Source organism: Convolutriloba macropyga, chromosome 12 (genome assembly GCF_964194025.1).
Source record: "Convolutriloba macropyga chromosome 12, txConMacr16.3, whole genome shotgun sequence".
Classification (NCBI taxonomy): domain Eukaryota; kingdom Metazoa; phylum Xenacoelomorpha; order Acoela; family Convolutidae; genus Convolutriloba; species Convolutriloba macropyga.
Genome location: NC_134479.1, coordinates 32,287,544 through 32,304,421, shown reverse-complemented (window position 1 = coordinate 32,304,421; position 16,878 = coordinate 32,287,544). Strand labels below are relative to the sequence as shown.

The 16,878-nt window shown below is 35.2% G+C and overlaps 1 protein-coding gene across 1 annotated transcript in view; it reads right to left on the bottom strand.

Annotated features, from left to right (window-relative positions):
* Window positions 1-16,066, bottom strand: part of LOC142350646 (uncharacterized) — a 36,120-nt gene extending 20,054 nt beyond the window's left edge. Inside the window, exons 1-2 of the mRNA XM_075402558.1 lie at window positions 15,902-16,066; window positions 4,170-4,296 (exon numbers count right to left, since the gene is read on the bottom strand). Coding sequence (XP_075258673.1) covers window positions 4,170-4,296; window positions 15,902-15,959 — 185 coding nt within the window. The 5' untranslated portion in view covers window positions 15,960-16,066. The remainder of the gene's footprint in view (window positions 1-4,169; window positions 4,297-15,901) is intronic.
* Between the last annotated feature and the right edge of the window lie 812 nt (window positions 16,067-16,878).

The window sequence follows — 16,878 nt, the reverse complement described above, 5'->3', positions numbered from 1 at the left end:
AACAACAAGAGACGTCTACGCCCATCGACGATGAACATCCATCGAACTCAATGCCAAGCCCGTCATTCAATGTATCCCGATCCTCACAAGAACAACAGGAGGAAAGAAAAAGTTGAACAAGAAATCCCCAGGGAAAGCACAAAAGGGTAGACAATCATGCATACGAAAGAAGGCAACTGTATCAGCAGCCAGGAGAACGGCCAACACAAAACTAACGAAAGCTAAACTCGCAGCCCTGAAACAAAGCTACGTCTTCCAACTAAGCCAGAACCAAGTCAACTTCAACGAACTCAGCAAGAAACCCACGACACGCGTGTTCAAGGAACGATCCCCAGGGCACACAAAACCATTCATAATAGCCACGTCGTCATCGGCAGCCGACTTCATGCTCACCCCCAAACGGAGCACCGTGTCAACAATCGCGAAATCACCTCCAATGCGAAACATTCGAAAGTCTAAGGCAGAAGCCACAGTCAAAAAGCTGAACGTAGAGAAAGCCATAGCCAACATCTCATTATCCCCATCAACGGACGACTCCACACAAGACCTAAAACACAAGAACACTACTGTCATCGATCTTCTCGATACCTCCGAGGACAGTCCCCCACAAGACGCACTAAGCATTAACCCGAACTGCACTACTTTCGGACAAGATATAGTCATATTATCCTCAGACCCACAAGACTCATTCCATACCGCCTCCGTCAACTCTGCCCCTACTCGAAACGCACAACACTCAGAGCCCATGGACTGGACCCCCGACATACCAGAATCCGAACGGGACATAAACTCCCAGAACGCCACAACCAGTGGTACTAACGAGAACTCCAATTATTGACTGCAACTCTAGATTCTCCAAGAGGGGGGGAATGTGGTGAGACACCTACTCACACTGCAACCAAGACCTAGAAGTATTAATATGAACTCGTATAAAAGACTCCTTATGTTACTATATTATAACTGTTTGTAGTTGTAAATATGTTGCACGCTTTGTTAGTTCATTTACTGGTTGTACCAGTCATCATTCGTACGCTCCAAACGGAGCGCAAGTGAGAAGCGCACATGGTGTCAAGAGAGATCTTAAGCAAAGTAAAGAGAGAGTTAATTCTTATCGCGCTAGCCTTTTACAGCCTTAAGCCTAGCAATACACTAATCTGCACAACGAGCTTTTGTGCACACAAGAAAACCATTATAAAGTCTTAATTCAAACTACCAAGAGCGCAAACATACCGCGCTACGTCTGGCCAGTACTCATAGCCATCGGCCTTCGGTTTGGTCTTCACAAGTTGAAAATATCAGAAGTTGATTGAAAGTTGATTTCTGAAAGTTGTTTGTTCCAATCATTGGGTATTGATCGTGACCATGCCATCTGAAATTAGAATTGAATTGGCTGTGGAGGAATCTGTGATCAATCCGTGTAACGATCAGCCCTTTATGCTAGCCCTCATGCACGTTGAAACATCATAAAGGGGACTCGTTATTGAACAGCTTGGTGTCACGAAAAAGAGGCTCTCATAAGGTGTATCTTGCTGTCATTGCAGGTGGTAAACGATAATCCAAATTGTTCAAGCGCTTCTATTGCGATCAAGCGTCCACCGTACAGTACATAATAGCGCGTTAGATTGCAAGGGTTCACGAAGCATCAATCAAACCAGAGCATTTCGAGCTGTGCCAGTTCTGTGCCATCAACCCCCTCTTACCGTAAACGGCATAATGCCCGAGCTCATGTCTTCATTGTTTTAGTATGATCGCTAATTTGCGGTATTTTTTTGTGATAGTTTTTGTTTATTGCTGCGTCACATTATCAGTAACAGTGGCGAACTGTTTATTGCTGCCACTTGATTTCTAAATTTGATTACGTACAACTATGCCGACGTTTAAGAGTGCCGAAACCGAAATTGATTCTAAAAGCGCCGAAACTGCTATTACCAATTAATTATCAATTAAATGCTAATCGAATGTTGTTTCAAAGCAACTAGGGCACGCTGGTCAGTATTCGCTTGTGATAGATTCATATCAAGTCCCACGGGCCACTGAGGAATGGCCGTAGTCCGCAATTATCATTGTTTGTTATAAATATTTCTCCCTCCAATTATCTTGTCCTAATAAATAATAAAATCCAAAATCTCACAACTTCATTGTGATTGGTTCAGAAATTTTGCGCTCATTTCAGTTAAAGTGATTTGATTGGTTTAGAAATTTATTGGGTGGAAATTTGAATAAATTTTCACACTCTTATAATCGGCATAGTATTGCGTCGGCATAGTTGAACGTCACCCTAAATTTATTACAATTTGGTTACCATTTTGTTACATTTTGGTAATCTTCTTTACTCGTTGTTTTGCCCCAACTTGCGGAGAAAAGCAATTAATTGAGCAATTAATTACTTGAGAATTCATTATTTGCATCGCATCTTTCTCGTTCCTTAAGACGCGCATTTTAAGCGTAAAAGACGCGCACTTGAAACAGAATACCTCCATGTTTGCAGAATTATTCGCAGAATAAAGTGCGCATAGCAAATAGAGTGTGCAAAGTTAACGCGTATATTATAAAACCGCATATGACTCATAAAGCCGTGCATCCTTCACAGAACAAGAGGTACACAGAACAACAGTTGATAAAGCATGATGTACAGAACAAGGGCCGAAAATAAAACATCATGCACAGAAAAAAAATAGCTTTGATTACATGATGAACAGTTTAAAAGCATAGGGAAAATAACATCATGAACAGGCTATATTATGCCATGAACAGAATACCTGACTGAGGAAAAGCCACGATGAAAAAGCGATGGTTCAGTAATGATTGTAGATGCGAGGTTTTAGATGCGGGAATTTTTACAAACCAGTAAGAGTTAAAACCGTTTGCAAAATTTTTTTAGTCCAAGGATGCATTTTGAGATTTTCGCAAGTGCAATGACAAACTTTTTGTTCCGGTTACGTTCTCTTTTTGGATAGTTTCTTTGTAAAATATTGTTCAGCCGAACACGCGGAACAAAAAATATAACATTGAGTTTGCTATACACACTAAATAAAGTTCAGGTAAATTTACCTGAAAAAATACCTTAACTTACCTGAAACGTTCAGTTAGTTTTGCCTTACCTGAACTTACCTTAACTTACCTCAACTTTACCTGAAAATTACCTGAAAAATTAAGGGGGCACCACCTGAACTTTTACCTGAACATACCTTAAATTTACCTGAAAAACACACCTGAACAGTTAAGGTAAAATTACCTAAACTTACCTGAAAAACGCGCAAAAATTACCTGAAAATTTAAGGTAAAAATATTTGATGAAAAGATTTGTGAGCAGCCAATTCATAAACAGAGGCGCGTGAAAAATAAAAAAAAAATTTGCAAAATTGATGCGTTACTGCCTTTTTGAATTTTTTTGAGCACTCACTGAAAGTAATTTTGGGGTTTGCTGTAGTGTAGGTCGACAAATATTAGCTCAAATTGCTTCATATAAGGATCATTGTAAAGCTCTTGTAATAAACGTCAACATTTGGTTTGCTAATTTTACTAAAAATAAACAATTTTGTACTGCAGAAAATTATTTAAAAAGTTAAGGTAAGTTAAGGTAATTTTACCTTAACACAGTTCAGGTAATTTTTTACCTTAACTCAAGTTAAGGTAAAGTTAAGGTAACTTTTACCTTAATTTTACCTTAACAGAGATTTACCTTAACTGCGTTAAGGTAACTTTACCTGAACTTTTTTTAGTGTGTATTTTGTAAGTTTGTCGTCGGATAGAAAAAGTTGGACAATTAGTATCAACTTGAACATTATTTGGGGAGAAATTTTTCAACTTTACAAACTTTGACTGTTTGCGCTGTCATCAAGAGGATAGTGTTCACATTATACACACGATTTTTAGTTTATTCTCTGAGAACGTAACTCTCTTTTAGTTACAAGAAAACTGCCTGCTTTCTGCCTGCTTAAAAATTTCTGCCTTCTTGAGAAAAATTGGTTCTATCTTTTATTGAATAATTCTGCAACACTGCATGTGTTGATATTTTTAATGAGAACATTGTATTAATATTTATTTAATTGTGCAAATTAAATAAAATTATGTTAGTCTAAAAATCAACTTTATCTTTGTAGTTTATAAAGAAGTGGTTTTTGTCTATAAAATATGAGGCTGAAAAATGAGATTCATAACAACTTTACCTATATTTTCGACATGCTATTCCATATGGTTCGAGGCCGTTTGAGACCCAAAACACGAGTGAATCTAGGTTTGGCGGTTCACCCCCACGTCCTACAGGTGGTATATTGGATGGTGTGGCTGAACATCCTGCAGCAAAGAAAATTTTAAACATTTTGAATTTACGAATTTTTTATATACAATGAGGGGGTTAAAAAAATTATAGTAATTACGTTGAAAAAAACTTCAAAAGACAAATCTATTAAATTTAATTAAAAATAAACAATTTATAATCCACACTTAATTGCAGAATATTTCTCAAAGTTTTTTGACTAAAAAATCTAAAATCTGAAAAAAAGTTTGCAGAAAAAAAATCTAGGTAATATCTATTGATTTGAAAAAACAGAAACACAAAAAAAATGTTAAAACCAACGAAAAATCTCAATATTTGTACCATTGTACCAATTAGAAAAACTTGTATCTCAAGTAAATGCATTCCATAAGAGTTTTTTATAACCTAACAAAAACTTTGATTTCTTTTATTTTTATCGTTCCTAAATACTCCTGGTTCAACATCATTAAGCCAAATACACGAAAACCGTGACATTGGTCGAAGAATCACGTTCTCAAAAAGCTGAATTTCATATGGTTGACTGCTTCATTTTTTCTCCCAGCAAAAATTTTTTTAAGTTAACCTCATAAACACATTTAGGGATAATTTTCCTCGTCAACTCCTTCGAACATTGAAAAAAAATAAACTCGTCAAACAGAAATCTCTTTTTTGGATCTTTGTTAATCGCAAATTTTTCAACAGTTCACATTATGAACAGAGCGAACTGCCATATGCCATATATACTAAAAGTGCAAACCACAAAATCAAGGTTCCATGTTAGAGTAAAATTCTCGTAATAAGCTTGATCTTTTAGTTTTGTACGTAATTTCAGTTTCAACGGATAACAACACGAGGTAAGGAAAATATTTATAGCTTTTTCGTTTCATTGTTGACCAGATTTTGATCCGAAATTCACCCTTTTTTCCGTAGATTTTAATTTTAAAAAATGGGGGTACAATGGTACTATTACAGGGACTCTTAAAAGGCCCTTTAAAAACAAAACCTCTGTCGTCGGCACGATTACCTTTTCTCATCAATGTCTACTTGAATTTCTATAAGAAACCCCGAGCACTTCAATAGGAAGTAGATTAGAAAGATTGCCCCTTTTCGAAAAAAGTGCTTTCTTTTTTGGCATGATTCTACTGTTTCAAGAGCACGGCATGCCTTCAAAGCAGCATTTGCGATTTGAGTAGGGATGTGACAATGAAGCCGTAGTAACACCAAAGGCAGCCGGCATATCTTTTTCTCAAGATGGAACACAAATGTCTCCTGGCCATGAGTTTCTGTCTGGTATGAGGAGTTGAAACAGGGTGTTCGCCTTAAATGTCAAACGTCCCATTTCTAGAGTACGGACTTTTCCTCCCTGCCTTATAAGCAGGTACCCAAAATCTACATTTTGCTCTTCCTCGAAATCTGTATGCAGTCAAATGAAGATCAAGAGCGTGTGTTGTTGGTGCTGATGACCATGCTTCCGAATAACCTAGAGACAAAGGTCGAAGTATAGCATTTGAACCCAAAGACGTCTGCGTCATACGTTTTTACAAAGACATTTTTGAGTTTTTTTCACAGAACGCCGTCAATTCTAACAAAAGCGAGTCTAGTAAACTTTTAATGAAAATTGTTATCCTCTTCTGGTCTCGGCGATACGGAAGAATAGCTAATCAGCCTACTTTATGCAGACAACAAAGGCAATTTCATAATGGTCCTGACAATGCCAAACAACGTAAAACTGCTGATCTTATAAATAGAGCTGCCTGGAGCCATACGTCTTCAATAAAAACGATACCCAGAAGGTTTTTGATGAACTTCCCATTGCCTATTGTCAAATTTTTTTGGTCTGTCGAAATTCTTCAAAAAAAGGCGCCAACTTTCTTACTCTCGACATGGCGTGCAATTCCAAAAGAGGAAGTTGGTTTTTCGAGGTAATCTTTTTTATGGAACAGAAGAAAAATTTTGTCGTTCCGTTCATGAGACTCTTTGCAACAGCTCCTATTGGCTACCCGTAGCACCTCTAGTCGTGACACGGGTTTTCCTTTTATACACTTGTTGACACTTTTAAACTCCTCGGGTGAACAAACACCGCATTCGACCGATCGGAGAAAAAATCTAGGCTCGGAACCTGCGATTAACCTATCAGCAGGATACCATAATGCTAATACAATTGAACGCCTGTTCTTACCATTTGCTGGCCAGAGCGCAGGCGAAAACAGCAGAGAACATAGTGAGTTGCTTGTTGAACAACTGACTTGCTCAACAAATAAATTTGTCGTAGATTAAAGGTCTGTTAAGAACTGGCACGCTTATAATAAAACTTGCAAAAAATTAGTTTACAGAGTTGAAAGCATTCTGAATGTCATTCTGCAGAAAGTATGATCTACCACGTAAATTCAAAATTGTAAAATGCGAACTAATAAAACTGATTTTGCTGTGCTAATTACATCTGTGCTAATCCCGCCTGCGGCCCCAAGTTGTATGATTTCGAGGAAATCTTGTATCGCTGCCGGTTTCCGTGAGCTCTCTTTTGCCGGAAGCCTTCTTAAGATTTCCAATACAGCTATTGGTTAGATTTCCCGTTTTTCATCAACAAAGCTGTTAATGAAACACTGCAGAGCGCTTGAGAAGTAAAGCTAGGGAAACTTCCCCTGCAAACAATTTTCATTAACTTAGTAATTTTTTTCATCGCAGCTTGGGATTGCTTGCACTGCCTTGCACTGCCTGCAATAAAAGCAAAAATTTTTTATCGGCCTCTACTGTTCTATGCTAGCGGAAAGACCTTAACTGTTAGAAACCTTTGGCTTCAGAAAACTGATAAGAAATAGAGTAATGTTTTCTTGTACCTAAGCTCTGCTTTCTTTTGGATATAATTCTTTCAAAGCTTCGAAAGCTGCTTTCCCGGGCAATTAGTGCTTGAATCTTGGACGCCAAAGCGTTTGCTGTACACTCTATGTCTCCCTGGAAACATAAAGCTTGGGCTCAATTCAAAATTGTCTCAATGTCGCTGTTAGTTGATAGTCATGTCTGTTTCCGTAACGCAGCTGCTTTCCTAAGTTCGATATAGTTACCACTATTCAAACGTTTTATTTTTTGTAAATTTTCCCGTCATTGTTCAGTCTTCTTTCCACCTTTGTTGTTTAATCTAAGAATTCCTTTTGAAATAAAAATAGGTTTATTATGAAGTTTTCAGTTTGGTCCTATAGCTTTTGAAAAATCTTTCTGGGTGTGCTTAAGGATTGACCCAAGTACCAGATAGCCCAAATGGACTTGTAATTGATTTTAATTTGTGTCCAGTCGGTCAATCAACCTACAATTCTGATTCTTGTTTCATTGCCACTGTTCTTGAGCACTTAAGTCTCGTACAATTTATTAGTAGCAGCCGACGAAACATGGAAAAACCGCAGTTTCATAATGGTCCTGACAATGCCAAACTAAGTAAAACTGCTGATCTGATAAATAGAGCTGCCTGGAGCCATACGTCTTCAATAAAAACGATACCCAGAAGGTTTTTGATGAACTTCCCGTTGCCTATTGTCAAACTTTTTTGAAGTTTTTTTTATTCTGTCGAAGTTCTTGAAAAAAGGCGCCAACTTTCTTACTGTCGACATGAGGTGCAATTCCAAAAGAGGAAGTTGGTTTGCCGAGGTAATCTTTTTATGGAACAGAAGAAAAATTTTGTCGTTCCGTTCATGAGACTCTTTGCAACAGCTCCTATTGGCTACCCGTAGCACATCTAGTCGTGACACGGGTTTTCCTTTTATACACTTGTTGACACTTTTAAACTCCTCGGGTGAAAAAACACCGCATTCGACCGATCGGAGAAAAAGTCTAGGCTCAGAACCTGCAATGAGCCTATCAACACGATTCCATACATGCTAATACAATTGAACGCCTGTTTTTACCATTAGGTTGGCCCGAGCGCAGGCGAAAACAGCAGAGAACATAGTGAGTTGCTTGTTGAACAACTGACTTGCTCAACAAATAAATTTGTCGTAGATTAAAGGTCTGTTAAGAACGTTGGTGATGCAGCCATAGCTGGCACGCTTATAATAAAACTTGCAAAAAATTAGTTTACAGAGTTGAAAGCATTCTGAATGTCATTCTGCAGAAAGTATGATCTACCACGTAAATTCAAAATTGTAAAATACCAACTAATAAAACTGATTTTGCTGTGCTAATTACATCTGTGCTAATCCCGCCTGCGGCCCCAAGTTGTATGATTTCGAGGAAATCTTGTATCGCTGCCGGTTTCCGTGAGCTATCTTTTGCCGGAAGCCTTCTTAAGATTTCCAATACAGCTATTGGTTAGATTTCCCGTTTTTCATCAACAATGCTGTTAATGAAACACTGCAGAGCGCTTGAGAAGTAAAGCTAGGGAAACTTCCCCTGCAAACAATTTTCATTAACTTAGTAATTTTTTTCATCGCAGCTTGGGATTGCTTGCACTGCCTTGCACTGCCTGCAATAAAAGCAAAAATTTTTTTATTGGCCTCTACTGTTCTATGCTAGCGGAAAGACCTTAACTGTTAAAAAACTTTAGCTTCAGAAAACTGAAAAGAAATAGAGTAATGTTTTCTTGTACTTAAGCTCTGCTTTCTTTTGGATATAATTCTTTCAAAGCTTCGAAAGCTGCTTTCCCGGGCAAATAGTGCTTGAGCCTTGGATGCGAAAATGTTTGCTGTACACTCTATGTCTCCATGGAAACCACAGCTATTTTCCTAAGTTCATTATAGTCACCACTGTTCAAATGTTTTAATTTTTCTAAAATTTTCTCGGCACTGTTGTGTCTTTCTGCTACTTTTGTTGTTTTTTCTAAGAATTCCTTTTGAAATAATAATAAGTTGATTATGAATTCTTCAATTCGGTCCTATAACTTTTAAAAATCTTTTCAGGTGTGCTTGATTATTTACCCAAGTACCAATTGTCCACACGGACTTGGAAATTATTTTACTTCTTGTTCAATCAGTCAACCAACCTACATTTCTTATCCTAGTTTCTTTGCCGCTAATCTTGAGAAATTGGATCTCGTATAGTTTATTAGTAGAGTTTTTTTCCGTTGACTCTGCTCTCACTGTTGTATCAAACAAGTGAGAAATTTCTATGTCTTAACTGGCTTAAATACAATTGGGAATTTTGCATTTTGTGGTACTACTCAAATTTCTGTTTTAAAGGAAAAAAAACACATGAAATTGTTTTAGTGTCTCTGACATGCAAATCTTCCTAATTGTTTAGTCTTTTGCGAAAAAACTATCGAAAAGAGAGAAAAAAATTCAATTACATTCCATTGTTGGAGAATGAAAATAGTAATACAGTTTTAAAATTTGCTTTTCCAATCTGATCCAGATTATAATAAGTATAGGAAATTAAATTAGAGTATAGCCGGAAAATTTATGTTTGACTGACTATGTGTATTGTTCTTAGTCGGAATCTAGATGTCTTAATTTCAGCATGCATTCAAGACCGTTGAATGTAATAGACAACTCCTAATTAGCGTTGAGACAATGTTTTTATTTTCAAAGAAATCATTAGAAAATTGACAGATTTCAATCACATTCTTACAACGTTTTTGTTTTCAATTTCATCGAGTAAGCAAGACAACAAATTGTAAAACTTCAAAACGTTGCCAAACGCACAAACTAAAGACTTACCAAATTTAGATGAGTATGTCATACTCACGAAACTATTTTGTGAGTTAAAAAGAAAAATAAAGATGTTGCTTTTTGACTTTCTTTCCCGTGAACACATGATGAATAAGAAGCTAAAATCGACAGAAAAAAATTCCTGAAGAATTACGGAGTCAATCCAAAAATAGGCAACATAAGGCACTAATAGTCAGTGTTTATACAGTACTGATTGTTTATAGTCAGAAACATACAAACAGCACAGTGAAGATTTCCTCAATTTCGAAACCTATTTTTGGCAAAATCATTTAAGATTTACAAATTTTTTTCAGGCCTGCTTAAAGATTTACCCAAGTACCAGTTAGCCCAAAGGGACTTGGAATTGACTTTAATTCGTGTCCAGTCAGTCAACTAACCTACATTTCTGATCCTTGTTTCGTTGCCACTAATCTTGAGCACTTAAACCTCGTACAGTTTATTAGTAGAATCCGACGAAACCAGAAAGACCCCAAAGAATATATAGAGTTTTTCCGTCGACTCTGCTCTCAGTGTTGTACGAAACAAGTGAGAACTTTCTATGACTTAACTGGCTTAAATACAATTTCGAACTTCGCATATTAATCAAGTTTCTGCTTTAAAGGATAAAAATACATGAAGTTGTTTTAGTGTCTCTGACATGCAAATCTTCCTAAATGTTTAGTCTTTTGCAAAAAACTATCAAAAAGCGAGAAAAATTTTTTTCAATTACATTACATTGTTGGAGAACGAAATTAGTAATTCAGTTAAAAAATTTGCTTTTCCAATTTGATCCAAATTATGATAAGTATAGGAAATTAAATTAGAATAAAGCCGGAAAATGTATGTTTGGTCCCTTTAATTTTGCTTTCATTTCATTTTTGATTGACTATGTGTATTGTTCCCGGTCTGAATCAAGATTTCTTATTTTCAACATGCATTGCAGACCGTTGAATGTGATAGACAACTCCTAATTAGCGTTGAGACATTGTTTTTTATTTTCAAAGAAATCATTAGAAAATTGACAGATATCAGTCACATTCTTACAATGTTTTTGTTTTCTTTTTCATCGAGTAAGCGAGACAAATTGCAAAAAATCAAAACGTTGTCGGACTCACGAACTAAAGACTTCCAACATTGAGATGAGTATGTCATACTCAAAAATTTAATTTGTGAGTTAAAAAGAAAAAATAAAAATGTTGCTTTTTGAGTTTCTTTCTCGTGAACACATGACGAATAAGAAGCTAAAGACAACAGAAAAAATAACTGAAGAATCAATCCAAAAATAGCCAACATAACGCACTAAAAATCAGTGTTTATACAGTACTGACTGTTTATAGTCAGAAACACAAACCACCACAGTGAAGAATTCCTCAAGTTCGACTCAATTGACTTTAATTCGTGTCCAGTCAGTCAACTAACCTACTTTTCTGATCCTTGTTTCGTTGCCACTAATCTTGAGACTTAAACCTCGTGGCGTTTACTAGTAGAATCAAACAAAACCAGAAAGACCCCAGTGAAAAGATTGAGTTGTTTTATCGTTGACTCTGCTCTCAGTGGTGTACGAAAAGAGTGAAAAAGTTTCTATGTCGTACCTGGCTTAAATCCAATTGGGAATTTTCCATTTTGTGTTTTCTAATTACTCTTCTCTCAGTGGTGTATGAAAAAAGTGAAAAATTTCAATGTCGTAACAGGTTTCAAATGGGAATTTTGCATTTTGTGGTATAATTCAAGTCTCTGTTTTAAGTAAAAAAGAACACATGAAATTGCTTCGGTGTCTCTGCCATGCCAATCTTCCTAATTGTTTATTCTTTTGCGAAAAAACTATCGAAAAAGAGAGAGAGATAAAATTCTCAATTACACTCCATTGTGGGAGGAGGCAGATAGTAATTCAGTTAAAAAATGCTTTCCTACTCTGATCTAAAACACAATAATTATAAGTAATTAAATTAGAGTAAAGCCGGAAAATTTATGTATGGTCCTTTTTTTTCTGTTTTCATTTTTGACTATGTGGATTGTTCTCAGTCGGATGCAAGAAGTCATAGAAACAGCTTGCATTCCAGATTGTTGAATTTGATAGACAATAGCGTTGAGAAAATGTTTTTTTAATTTTAATGAAAACATTAGAAAATTGACAAATTTCAATCACATTCTTAAACGTTTATGTTTTTAATTTCCTTGATTAAGTGAACCCATAAGTTTTGAGCAAAAACAAACTTGCAAAACTACAAAACGTTGTCAAACTCGCAAAATAAAGACTTTCAACTTTGAGATGAGTATGTCATACACACAAAATTATTTTATGAGATTTAAAAAAATATTGTTGCTTTTTGATTTTCTTTCTCCTTAAGACATGATGAATATGAAGCTGAAGAAGACCGAAAATAATCCTGAAAAAATATGGAGTCCATCCAGAAGCAGGCAATATAGCGCACTGATAATCATTGCTCTTACAGCACTGTTTTTTTACAGTCAGAAACAAACAAACAGCTCAGTGAAGATTTCCTCAAGTTCGAAACCTTTTTTTGGCAAAATCATCAAAGTTTTATATAATTTTTTCAGGCCTGCCTTAAGATTTACCCAAGTACCATTTAGCCCAAAGGGACTTGAAATTGACTTTAATTCGTGTCCAGTCAGTCAACTAACTTACATTTCTGATCCTTGTTTCATTGCCACTAATCTTGAGCGCCTAAATCTCGTATGATTCATAAGTAGTATCCAACGAAATCAGAAAAAACACCCAGAGAAAAGATAGACTTGTTTTTCCGTTGACTCAGCTATCACTGTTGTACGAAAATTGTGAAAATTTTCTATGTCGTAACTGGCTTAAAACCAATTGGGAATATTCCGTTTTTTTTTCCGATGACTCTGCTCTCAGTGGTTTATGAAAAAAGTGAAAATTTTCAATGTCATAACTGGCATAAATTCAATTTGGAGTTTATCATTTTGTGGTATTATTCAAGTTTCCGTTTTAAATAAAAAAAACATAAAATTGTTTCAGTGTCTCTGCCAAGCCATTCTTCCTAATTGTTTAGTCTTTTGAGAAAAAACAGTCAAAAAAGAAAGATAACGTTTTCAATTACATTCCATTGTGGGAGAATGAAATTATTTGTTCAGTTAAAGAAATTGCTTTTCTAATCTGATTCAAATTATATTAAGTATTATTAATTAAATTAGAGTAAAACCAGAAAAAGTATGTTTGGTCCCATTTATTTTGTTTTCATTTCGTTTTTGATTGACTATGTGTATTGTTCTCTGTCAGAAGCAAGATGTCTTAGATTCGGCATTCATTCCAGATTTTTGATTTTGATAAACAACTCCTAAAAAGCGAGCGTTGAGTCAGTGGTTTCATTTTTAAAGAAAACTTTAGAAAATTGACAAATTTTAATCACACTCTTGCAATGTTTATGTTTTAAATTTCATCGAGTAAGTGAGCCCAAAAATTTTGGAGCAAAATAAAAAGTCCTCGCGAACTAAAGACTTTCAACATTAAGATGAGTATGTCATACTCATAAAGTTATTATATGAGTTAAAAGAATAATTATTATGTTGCTTTTTGACTTTCTTTCTCGTGAACCTTGATGGATAAGAAACTAAAAATGACAGAAAAAATTCCTGAAAAATTACGGAGCCCATCCAAATACAGGCAATATAACGCACTGATAAACAGTCTTTTTACAGCACTGTCTGTTTATAGTCAGAAGCAAACAAACAGCACAGTGAAGATTTTCTCAAGTTCGAAACCTATTTTTGGCAAAATCAATAAAATCCGTAACACAATGCAGTCTTAATTCCGAAACTACGCTTACAGAGAAAACATAAATCAAGTTAGAAGACAAACAATCAGAGACAGGGAAAAAAGAAATCAGTTTACATCTAAAAACAAATGAATCAAAAAGTTTAATGTTTATCAATTGGAAAATTATATCAATAGATCGTCACCATTATAAAAAACATTGAACAAGAATGATTTCAGGATTTTTTTACGAACTTTTTAAGGAAAACCTTGTTTGAGTTCAGATCTAATAGAACATTATAAATTTTTATCAGCGTTGATAAGGAGAAAGGTGTTCGTGGTTTTAGGGAAGCACCAGAAAGCCAAAATGATCTCGAAATTGATCACAAATCGTGTTCACGCCCCAACCTGCCTATTTGATCGGTGTTTCATTGCCACTATTATTTTACAGTTTATCAGCAGTTTTTGGTAAAGAAAAAAGAGAAAAATTTCAGTGAAATGCTAAAATTTTTATCTGTTTTCATGTTTGTTAACTTCTGCAAAGCAAAAATAGACACACAAAAACCAGCAATACCTTTAAATTTTTGAAAATTTTCTGAAGTCAAATTGCATGAAAGTCATGAAACATTAACCAAAATTTGAGAACATTCAAGAGATTTTTCACTTTAACGGACCGATTTTAGCTGCCATTTATGTTGCTGCTTAGAAGACAACAAAGTAGAAAACAAACAGGCAAAACTCAATTTTGAGTTTCACTTTGAACGAAGTGTTGAAATGCCATGGGATCTACAAACTATTTACTAACACTCAATCACATTCCATAAAATTTCATATTTATTATTTAATGGCTAAAGCTGTCGTTCATCTGACTGTCAGGAAAGCAACAAAGGGTCCTAAAAAACGTCGTAAGTTTAACAAATCGCAGGAAAAGTTTGTGACGATAAATAATGGAGAAATCATCAAATCTATTTGCTAATTGGTTAATACTAAATCAATTTCTCGGTTATTTATTCGTCTAAAATAAAACCTGGTGCACTGATCTTCAAATTGGCTGTGACTGTGACTGTGAGGGCAAATAAAAGAACAATAAATCAGGCTGAAATCAAAGTTTTGCGCGCAAATAGACTCAAAGTAAGAAAACTCGTTCACTTAAAATTAACGCTTTTTACGATTTTGATTATTGTTCATTAGAATGCCAGTTACTTGTTCATGGGACTAAGTGAAAAGTCAACAAAAGATCAAAAACTAAGCAAAAAAATCAAAGTACTATGAAATATTTGAAAAAGAAACAAGTTCAATGTCACCAAATCCTTAGAAAAAAACCAAAACCATATTGCAAATATCCAAAAACAAGTCATCAAAGAGCCGGTTGCAGTTGTAAACTGAGGAGCTAATAATTAAGACCTTAGAAAAATAAATACGGGCAAAACTAAAAAAACCCAAGAGTGTACGGGCGGGAAACACTTAGTATCGAATTCACAAAAACCATTTGCCAGTAGATTGTTCGGATATAATCAGTATAGTTTTGACTCATCTGAAAAGCGATGAGACCTGATTTTTGAATTGTCTGTGACGATCTGATGGGACCACAAAAATGGAAGGGCAAAGATCAAAAATCGTAAACATTTTTTTCAAAACAATCATTTTCAGAACCATTAAAATTATTAGCTGCACATTGAGGAGTTGGATCAACTGAAACTATGCTCTGGTAGAGCACATATACTCCTGCTTTAAAACAGATTTTAAAAACAACACTTGGAAAAAACAGATATATAACAGTGCAGTGAGAAGAGACGTCAATTTGCCACACCTGAAAAAAATTCCTTCTCTCATAGGCCAAAAATTTGTTCATACGACAACGTTTGTAAAAAAAAAGTTGTAAACATTTTGAGAAAATTCCATTTCCAGTTCAAACTATTCGCTCTTTTGAACGTTTCACTACTTCAGAGTGATTGAAGTCACTGATCTTAACTGACGTTTAGTTCGGAAGATGGAAAATTTGCGATGGACGTTTTGATCGGAAGTCCGAAAATGTGAGCAGATTTTTAAAATATATGACAACAGATCGGTAAAAAAAAGACAGAGACCCATTAAGAGTGCTATGCTCAAAATTGTTTAAATTTTTTTGGGGTTGAAATTCATTGGTTTTATTGACTTATGGGCTTTAAAATGGTATCTTTTTTTCTAAAATGCCTTAAAAAGTTTCGACCTGTGACTAGAAAACAAGCTGAAATATTTTTCCTAATTATGCGAAATTGTTGGAACATTTAGGTGTACCTGTATCCAAAGTTGTCAGAACAGATAAAAAGACCAAACCAAACGAGGATTTCTTCATATCTAATTTAGAGTTGATGTTGTTTAGAATTAGTAATCAATCCATTTCAATGCAATTCATCACTTCTAATGTTTGTTTATAAACGAAGAAACAAATAGTTTTGTTTCAATAAACTCAGAACTCATACGAGGACAAACCGGGTTTGCAAATTTAAATTTGGTTCCATCGCTTGAACTCTCTCGGAATGAGCAAACAAATGCCTCAAACACGTCTTGGCCAAGAGTTAATAGTCGAAATCTAACAATTGGCTAAGCGTTGAAAGTCTAATTCCAAGATGACCGAGTACAAAACTTTCAAGTCTACCTTAAAGTTTTGACCAGAGTGTGGCAAATCTAGTCTTAGCGAGAATGTGTTATGTTTAGATCCATCTATCAATGAGTCCCGAAGAACGCCAGAAAAGCGGAAATGTTGTCTAAAAGGGTCCATAAAACGGAAAAAATAAGCTAAATAGTTTTCAAAAAGAAAGGAATAACCAGTGCGGCCAGTAATCCCACCGGGAATAATATATATTTGTTGCTATTTGTTAATAATTTCTTGACATTATTACCGGGGGAATTTTTCCTACACATTGCCCGGATAGTCGGGATCTGTTTTGCACACTAAATAAAGTTAAGGTAATTCTACCTAAAAAAAATTCTAACTCACCTTAACTGTTAAGGTAGATTTGCCTTTCCTTAACTCAACTTAACTAACCCTAACTTTACCTGAAATTTACCTGAAAAGTTAAGGCCTCACTACCTTGAAAAAACTTTTAATTTTACTCTAACTTCTCTTAAAATTACCTTAAAATTACCTTAAAAAATCCCTTAACTTTGCCTTAACTGAATAATACCTTAACTTTATTTAGTGTGTGGGAGAAATTATCACGGCAAGTTATAGCTTTCAATACAGTGGACAACTGATGCCCGACCACTAATAT